Here is a 9,183-nt window from a genome sequence, read left to right as displayed (position 1 = left end):
CTGTCGCTCTGTCCCTCTTGCAGTCTTACGCAGTGCCGACGGGCTGGCAGGCCGGCTGGCTAGCAGGCCGGCTGGGCGGGCAGCGGGCGAAGCGTCGTGACCGGCGCGGCGACACGCTCCCATCCCCTACACAGCATGTCCCAGGCGGCCGATCAGCTGATTTTGGTCATTTTGAACGTATTCGACACCGCCTCTCTCGCTGCCCCAGCGCCTCCCCGGGCCCGGGCAGGGGCTGGGTGACCTTTCTTATACCCAGTGACACCTTTTGGTCTGCGTAAGTTATGACCTCGGGCCCGTGGGCTCTCGCAATAGTCGATAAACGGTGAAAAAATGGTAAAAATTGAGTGATTTTCGACCAAAAAAAATCAGTTTTTCAGGTCTTTGGCACATTAGAGGGGTGACCCACGACCCCTCGTGGCTCAGAGTGTTGTCTTTTATGCTACTGAAGACAACTCAACGGTCACCTACCTTGGCCGACGACGTGGAGGCTGTCCGGGAGCCTTAACACAGTAGAAACATGAAAAACACCGCTTTTTGGCATAAAACGGCCGGTAGGGTCATCAAAGCTTTGTCTGATCGCAAAACCGAGGACAGATCTGAAATCAGCATTAAAAAACGCAACTTTTGAGTGCTATTCCGTTGTCAAAATCGAAAAGTCGCAAATGTCGACGGCCCCTAGCTTTCACCCGCCCTGTCTCGCCCTGTCTCTGCGCTGTTTGGCGGTGGGAGGCCGGAGGACGTTCTCATTCCGAGAGTCGTTTTCGTCGCTCTGTCTCTCTCGCGCCTACAGCGGACGCCGCCTGAGTGCGAGAGAGGCAAAGCGACGAAAACGAATCTCGGAATCAGTCTGCTGGAAGGGCTGGCCGGGGCGAGGCCGGTCGTCCCAGACGAGACGCGGGGTCCCCCAGGCCCCCCACCCCCTGAGGGATGAGCCGGGACTGCCGGGAGACTGTTTGTAATCCTCGATACGCAGGTACCCACACCGCGGAAAGGAGCCGCAGGCGGTGCGCAAAGGGCCAGAAGACCGGCGGAGGCGGTGAAAATCCAGGACGCGTTTTGAGCTGCAGAGTCGCTAAATGGGACTCGAACGAAACGTGTGACCCCACCAATGGATTGCTCGCCGAACGAGGAATCCATTGGTGGGGTCACGCGTTCGGTTCAAGTCCCATTTAGCGACTCTGGAGCTCAAAACGCGTCCGAGATATTGACCGCCACCGCCGGCCTTCTGGCCCACTGTGCGCCCGTGCCTCGGCGTGCCTCCAATAACCCGGTAGACATTTCTTTGCCCGCGGCGCGCGGTAAAACTCATCCGGGACGCTCGTTTTCTGTGTTGTACGGCGAACATTGTTCTGCGCAGTCCGCTTCGTGAAGTGAAGCTCACTGTAAAAAATAATGCTGTGCTCTGATACGGAAATTATACAGAGAACGGGTTCGGAAAATGTTTGGAACCGCCGCACAGGTTCTCCGTGTGCGGTAAAAACGATTCCTGGTTATCCCAGGAAGCGCTTGGCAAAGACATAGGCTGTTTCCAGGGAGTTCCTTAGAAAACCGAGAACCGTTTTTACCGTCTGGCCTTCGTAAGAATCTCAAGTAAATATGTACAGAAAACCTGTACGGATCTTCTGTAGTTTGATGAAGTTCGGACGCTCCGGATAGATTGTTGACCAGACATTTTCCGTACTTTTTTTCTACGAGTTCTGACGGATGAATCTTTTTTATGCTTGCAGGGCTGCCGTACGAGCTGAGCGTCTACTGGCAGCAGTACCCGTGGACCTACGGCGAGGTGCTCTGCAAGTTCCGCGCCCTCGTCTCCGAGATGTGAGTCCTCAAGTTACACAGAGGGCCGGTGGAGGCGGTCGAAATCCCAGACGCGTTTCGAGCTCCAGAGTCGCTAAATGGGACTCGAACCGAACGTGTGACCCCACCAATGGATTGCTCTCCGAACGAGGGATCCATTGGTGGGGTCACACGTTCTGTTCGAGTCCTGTCAAGGGGGGCTGACTCTCCCGAACCGTGTACGAAGTATTATATATTATAGGTATTATAGAGTATTATAGGTATTATTCCAAATATTTTATCCAGATAATTGTGTCGTAAGTGGTTTTCCGTATACCAAAGGTTTCCAAAATACGCAAGCAAGTTGAAAACAAGGATTCCGGCTCGCGCTCCTGAGCCTCAAATTATTATACAGCGCATCTTTAAGAGCCTCAGCACCAAGTCATTTCTCTCAGCGCCATTTTCTTACTCTAACGTTCCGTCTAGAAATCTCTGAACGCTTGTTCTCCACAATTTTACACAACTTTCTCATTTTAAAACCAAAACTGCACAAAATGTGCGGCATTTTTTGGTATTATGGATTATAGTATTATTCAAGTATTATAGGGCTGTGTACGAAGTATTATAGGAGTCAGCCCCCCTTGAGTCCTGTTCAGCGACTCTGGAGCTGAAAACGCGTCTAGAACTTGAGCCGCCTCCACCGGTCTTCTGGCACACTGTGCCCGAGTTGGACGAGGCTTGACTCTCCCCTCCTTTGCCCAGGACGTCGTACACGTCGGTGCTCACCATCGTGGCCTTCTCGCTGGAGCGCTACCTGGCCATCTGCCACCCGCTGCACAGCTACCGGATGTCCGGGCTGCGCCGCGCCGTCCGGATCATCGCCGTGCTCTGGATCGTCTCCTTCATCGCCGCGCTGCCCTTCGCCGTGCTCTCCACCGTGCACTACCTCGAGTGGCCCATCGGCAAGTTGGACCCAACTGTTCCAGAAGCAACTTTTTTCATGCCTCAGTTTTGGTTTTTTAAAGTTGAAAACTGTTACTTTGAAAAAAAAAAGCTCTAACTATTTTAGGAGTATTTTTTTTTCTGTGTGGACACTGCTCTAAGCTGCTCTAAACAGTGTGCATAGAGGCACACGTCTCTGTCAAGCACGCTGTTTTAAAGTGTTTTCCTGGCAGGCACACTATTTAGAACAGCGTGCCTGCAGCCACACACTTAAAAAAATAGAAGAGTGTTGTTTTTTGTTTGTTTGTTTTTTTGCACTCACTGTTTTTGGGGTAATTTTTTCTTGCCTTTTTTATGTATCTTTAAACTGTCGATTTATTTACGTCCTAGTATTTAAGAAATACTTTTTTGTCCCTTGTTTTTTTTTTTTTGTTTTTTTTTTCCAACGTGTTTTTAATTGCTGTGTTTGTTTTAAACCTGCAGGGTCCGGGGTGGTGGCGCAGGAGTCGGCCTTCTGCACCATGCTGGACTCGTACATGGTGTTCGAGACGTCCTCGCTGCTCTTCTTCCTGCTGCCCATGCTCGTCATGGTGGCCATCTACGGCCGCATCGGCTCCAAGATCCGCTCCAGGGGCAGGCACTCGCTGGGCAAGCGCGTCGAGGGCGTCATCCACAGCGAGAACAAGCAGACGCAGTCGCGGAAGGCCATCATTCGCATGCTCAGTGAGTGACTCGGAGTGACACGGAGTGACACGGAGTGACACGGAGTGACACGGAGTGACGCGAAGTGACACGGAGTGACACGGAGTGACGCGAAGTGACACGGAGTGACACGGAGTGACGCGAAGTGACTCGGAGTGACGCGAAGTGACACGGAATGGCACCGCAACTAACTAGGTTTAGTCTGTTCTAAAGTAAACAGTCGCACTACGTCACACTACACATGGAGCGTGCCACAGTGGGCAAGAAAACCGGTGGAGGCAGTCAAAACTCCAGACGCGTTTTGAGCTCCGGAGCCGCTAAACGGGACTCGAACCGAACGTGTGACTCCACCAATGGATTGCTCTCCGAACGAGCAATCCATTGGTGGGGTCACACGTTCAGTTCGAGTCCCATTTAGCGACTCTGGAGCTCATAACGCGTCCGGAACTTCGGCCGCTTGCTCCGGTCTTCTGGCCCACTGTGCGCCAGCTCCGCCCGCTCGCAGCGCGTGGAGAGCGCCTTGCAGGTAGGCAACATCCTCGACTTGCGGACACGCGTGTGGAGCGGCCTGCCTACCCTGCCGTTCACAGGCGCTCTGCAGGAGCGTTGCCGGCCGGCAGGCCTTGGTAGCGTTGCCACCCGGTTCCAGTCTTGTTTAGCGACTCTGGAGCTCAAAACGCGTCGAGAGTTTTGGCCGCCTCCACCGGTCTTCTGGCCCACTGTGCGTGCGTGCCCTCATGCACACTTCAACGACCTACCACAAAGGCGAAAGTTCCCACTATGTGCCTTTGTCGAAAGGGTTGCCAGCCTCAGCCTGCATACTCAGCAACTCCTCGACAGCAAAGTCGAGATATTGCACGCTGAGGTTGGCAACCCTTCCGACACTGGCGCATCGTGGGCAGTTTTGCCAGTTTGGCAGCACACTGGTCCGAAGCGCGTGCCTCGCAGCATGCAGTTCCGGTCAGTGAAACTGCTGGGAACAGCTTTAGGAACAGTGTACGTCCAAGCGCGCTGCTCGTTGAAGTGTGCATGCTGTCACGCTTCAGGCGCAATGTGCCATGCACAAGTGTTTTTGTTGTTGATGTTGCTGCAGGCGCAGTGGGCCAGAAGACCGGTGGAGGCGGACAAAAGCCCACACGCGTTTTGAGCTCCGGAGTCGCTAAATAGGTCTCGAACCGAACGTGTGACGCCACCAATGGATTGCTCTCCGAACGAGGAATCCACTGGTGGGGTCACACGTTCGGGTCGAGTCCCATTTAGCGACTCTGGAGCTCAAAACGCGTGTGGGCTTTTGTCCGCCTCCACCGGTCTTCTGGCCCACTGTGTGCTGTTGTTCTGACCCGTGGTTCGTTGCAGGTGCCGTGGTGATCGCCTTCTTCCTGTGCTGGGCGCCCTTCCACTCCCAGCGGCTCCTCTTCCTGTACGGCCAGAACCTGCCGCACTACGCCGAGATCAACGCCTGGCTGTACTACATCACGGGCTGCTTGTACTTCTTCGGCTCCACCGTGAACCCCATCCTGTACAACCTCATGTCCGTCAAGTACCGCATGGCGTTCAAGGAGACGCTGTGCGGCGGCCTGTCCGTGTCGTCCACCGTGACGCGCGGCGCCTTCCGGGAGCAGAGCAGCTTCCGGGACACCTCGGTGCACCAGGTGAGCGCCCGCGGCCCGCGAGGCGACGCACAGTGGGCCAGAAGACCGGTGGAGGCGGCCAAAACTCTAGACGCGTTTTGAGCTCCAGAGTCACTATATAGGGATCGAACTGAACGTGTGACCCCACCAATGGATTGCTCTCCGAACGAGGAATCCATTGGTGGGGTCACACGCTCGGTTCGAGTTCTGTTTCCCGACTCTGGAGCTGGGGGGAGTGGGGCACAAAAACCCCTTTGCCTCCCTCCCCTCTGTACCCTTGCTTGCTGGTAGCGCAGCGTACCCGAAGCGTAGTTGTACGCTTCACACTGGTACAACAATGGCTTAAAAACTCAGCCCTGTGACCATTGGCGTGCGCAGAAATTTTGGAGGGGGCCATGCTTATTGCCTACTTACAGGGGGATAGTGACGCAATTATCCTACCTTCCCGGCGGCTGTTTAGTGGCCGGAGGGGGGGGGGTCATGAGCCCCCTGAACCCACTCGCCGCTGCCTGTGACTATAACAGTCTTTTGCGCCTATGAAGGGTAATGCCTTTTGAAACGCATTGCGCACCAGTGTCAAGCATGCAGCGTACGCTCGGAGACTTTTCACTTAATTTTGAGCGTATGAAAGAAACTCTCCCGTGCATTGAGATGGGTGGAGCCGAGAGCCACTGCGCTTGAAGAAAGTGGTGCTAAAGTGCGCTTTGGTTCCACGGATGGCGACGCACAGTGGGCCCGAAGACCGGTGGAGGCGGCCAAAACTCCAGACGCGTTTTGAGCTCGACAGTCGCTAAATGGGACTCGAACCGAACGTGTGACCCCACCAATGGATTCCTCGCTCGGAGAGCAATCCATCGGTGGGGTCGCACGTTCGGTTCGAGTCCCATTTGGCGACTCTGGAACTCAAAACGCGTCTCGAGTTTTGGCTGCCTCCACTGATCCTCCGGCCCACTGTGCAACGGCATCGCTTTTCAGACTGGCAGGAAATGAAACAGGATGAAAGACGGCCCTTGGCTCTGCTTGCAGTTCGGCGAGGGCAACGGGGTCAAGTGGCAGCGCGGCGGCAACGGCGCGGGGATGGGGTCCGGCGGCAACCGGTGGTACCCGGCGCACCGGCCGCACGCCGCGCCCAGCCCCAGCCCGCCCAGCCCGGCGCCCAGCCCCGCCGCCACGCAGTGCGGCACGCAGTGCGCCCCGCTCCAGGAGAACGGCGGCGTCCTGGAGCCGCACTGGAAGGACAACGGGCCGGCCACGCAGTGCGCGCCGCTGGACGCGGCCGCCACGCCCTTGGCCACGGCCGTGGAGGGCGCGCCGGCCGAGGACGCCGACGGCGGCTCGGAGCTCGTCGTCATGATCTCGCCGGCGCACCGCAAGCCGCGCGTGTACGCCGTGGGCGCCGTCGGCAAGGTGTCGCGGAAGTGGCCCAAGGTGCTGATGCTCAAGATGGCCAGGAAGCAGACGGGCGGCGTGGCCGGCATGGCCGCCACGGCGCCGCTCACTCGCGGACTCCCCGCGGACGCCGCCGTCACGTCGGCCGGGCCGCGCGGCCTGCAGCAGCTGGGGGAGACGTGTATTTGAGCGGGGCTCTGCGGGACTTCCAAGCGGAGCACTGTGGGCCAGAAGACCGGTGGAGGCGGTCAAAATCCCGGACGCGTTTTGAGCTCCAGAGTCGCTGAATGGGACTCGAACCGAACGTGTGACCCTACCGATGGATTGCTCTCCGAACGAGGAATCCATTGGTGGGGTTACACGTTCGGTTCGAGTCCTATTAAGCGGCTCTGGAGCTCAAAACGCGTCTTGAGTTTTGGCCGCCGGTGCCGGTCTCGGAGGCGGAGTTGGGCATACCCCTCGACGCGACACGCGCGGGGTAGCGCCGCACCACGCTGGCGACCCGACCCGACAGCACGGTGACCCCACACCCGCGCGCGAAGGGAAGGCCTGCAGACTGATTCCGAAAGTCGTTTTCGTCGCTCTGTCTCTCTCGCACCTATGCGGGACGCCTCAAGAGTGCGAGGGAGACAGAGCGGCGAAAACGACTCTCGGAATCAGTCTGCAGGTTGATCACTTGGCGAGGAGGGACTCCAACTCAAGGCCCTAGTTTTCCTACGCCTCCTATTCGTCCCTTGAAATTGTAAATAAAACTGAATGGTGCGGGACTCTGCAATTTGTTGCAATTGCCTTTTCCTGATGAGGCTGTAACGTTCGCAATCGTCCTGTCGTCATGTTTGAACCTTGTCGGGTTGCATTTCCTTCGCCGCACTCTCCAACGTCTCCGGGGTCGTTGACTCATATTTCCTGTATTCTTAGCATCTCCGTTCGTGGAGAAGTTAATTTAACTTAATGTGAATATTTTATGTACCTGAAAATGTTTTGAGTATGTACCGTTATCTGACCAAATTTCTAGTCCAGATCCTGTGTACTTATGATTAAAAAAGCATTTAGTTGTTGATTTAGAACTTTACTCTGTAGAAAGCACATTATTGCATTGTAAATGACTATGTTAGTCGAGTGTATATATTGTCCTGAATGGTGCAGTCGAAATTGTTCTTTCTAGAAGCAAGAGACTGTTATGTTTATCAGCCACAATCCACTAAATGAGTTCATTTATCGGCGCATCCTTTTGAATTTTCATGTACAGTATGCTTTCTTAAACTAATTCTAATTTGTAAAATGAAAAATAAATAGCAATATATTTATTGTAGTTCGTGAGCTAAAATAAAGTGCTCGAGCACTTTATTCTCCTTTCCTTCATCTATGCATGGTTAAAACCGGCCCTGCTTGCTCATAAACCTCACAAAGGGAACCCTGGTGAAAGTATATAACGGTATGAGGTCTAATGATCTTTTCGTTTGCCAGACAAACATCAAACAACAAATTAAACACAGTAGTAAATTTCGTCAAATTTTTGCAATATTTTAATTAAATTTTTGTAAAAGCTTTCCAGAAGCAATAGTTAAAACAAAATATATGAGATAAATGAGGGGTTCAGAGGATGAGGGAAGTCCGCTTCTGCAAAATGGTCTTCAGGGTGGACGTTCACTTTGTTGTAATCTGTCGAGCGAGTTTAGACATCTTGACAGAGGACTCCCTCTCAATTTTCCGCCGTTTCATTATCTCTTCATAGAGTCTCTCCTTCAATGCTGCAAGCTCCTCCTTGAGGTCCTCATTTTCCTTCTCCAGTTTTTCATTTTTAGCTAGTAGCTCCTGTATGTCAACCTCACAGTCAGTCAAACGATCTTGCAATCTTTGCGTGGCAGAAGTAGGGGTTTCCTTTTGAGTTGAAGAAGTAGGCCTTTGGAATTCCACACTAACATTTTCATGACAGGTGTCAACCTCACAGTCAGTCAAACGATCCTGCAATCTTTGCGTGGCAGAAGTAGGGGTTTTCTTTTGAGTTGAAGAAGTAGGCGTTTGGAATTCCACACTAACATTTTCATGACAGGTATCATACATGTCAGTAAGAGATTCTTCCAATGGATGAAAACCAGACGAATTTAGCATGGAAGACGAAGAATCCATGAAGGTGCTTTCCTGCTCATCATTTTGAACGTCATTAGCATTGCTTCCATTCTCATCAGCTGCCTGAACTGGCTCAGGAGTAGTGTGCAGGTTCTTTGTTGGGATCCAGTCTTCGCTATCCTCTAAGTACTTATTTGACGGCGAGCCTAAACAGTACAAAAAAAAAGGGATTTGTACATAATAGTGACCGAACAGGCACACATGCACATATAAAGTCATACTGAACTACCTGATATAAAATGGTCACTGCATACGTAACATTTTCCTTTTTGAATCATTTCAGCGGTGATTTCGGGGCGGTTTATGGCTTGGAGCCACAAATCTTGGCGTTTCTTGAACCGTTTGGCTGTCAATTCGCATGTCGACTTTGACTTTGGAATTAGAAAAAATCGCAAGTGCCTCTTTGTTGGGTCGATTTTTCTAAGGTATGGTGTATTGCGACAGTGACGAATCGCGCAGGAAACCATGTTACGCAAAAATACGGCGTATAACGAATAGAAACCGCACAAAAATGGTAAACTTCACGACATTTGTTTACTGTCCGGGCGACATGTGCAAACATAGACTGACCACCTATGGGCACGGAGAGCACAGGCAGAACACGGGACGGGTC

The 9,183-nt window shown here is 53.3% G+C and overlaps 2 protein-coding genes across 2 annotated transcripts; one reads left to right on the top strand and one right to left on the bottom strand.

Annotated features, from left to right (window-relative positions):
* The first annotated feature begins 1,717 nt into the window (after window positions 1-1,717).
* On the top strand, window positions 1,718-6,722 carry LOC117645118 (neuropeptides capa receptor-like). The gene is made up of 5 exons (XM_034385039.1): window positions 1,718-1,818; window positions 2,539-2,738; window positions 3,202-3,441; window positions 4,777-5,072; window positions 6,078-6,722. The coding sequence occupies exons 1-5, from the start codon at window positions 1,718-1,720 to the stop codon at window positions 6,627-6,629; spliced, it is 1,389 nt and encodes a 462-aa protein (XP_034240930.1). The 3' UTR covers window positions 6,630-6,722.
* A 1,217-nt stretch (window positions 6,723-7,939) lies between these two features.
* Window positions 7,940-9,160, bottom strand: LOC117644503. The gene is made up of 2 exons (XM_034384029.1): window positions 8,800-9,160; window positions 7,940-8,716 (listed from the first exon to the last, which is right to left on the bottom strand). The coding sequence occupies exons 1-2, from the start codon at window positions 9,035-9,037 to the stop codon at window positions 8,088-8,090; spliced, it is 867 nt and encodes a 288-aa protein (XP_034239920.1). The 5' UTR covers window positions 9,038-9,160; the 3' UTR covers window positions 7,940-8,087.
* Between the last annotated feature and the right edge of the window lie 23 nt (window positions 9,161-9,183).

This window comes from Thrips palmi, unplaced genomic scaffold, assembly GCF_012932325.1.
Source record: "Thrips palmi isolate BJ-2018 unplaced genomic scaffold, TpBJ-2018v1 HiC_scaffold_18, whole genome shotgun sequence".
Classification (NCBI taxonomy): Eukaryota; Metazoa; Arthropoda; class Insecta; order Thysanoptera; family Thripidae; genus Thrips; species Thrips palmi.
The sequence above is the reverse complement of the archived record's forward strand: the minus strand, read 5'-3'. Positions and strand labels throughout refer to the sequence as shown.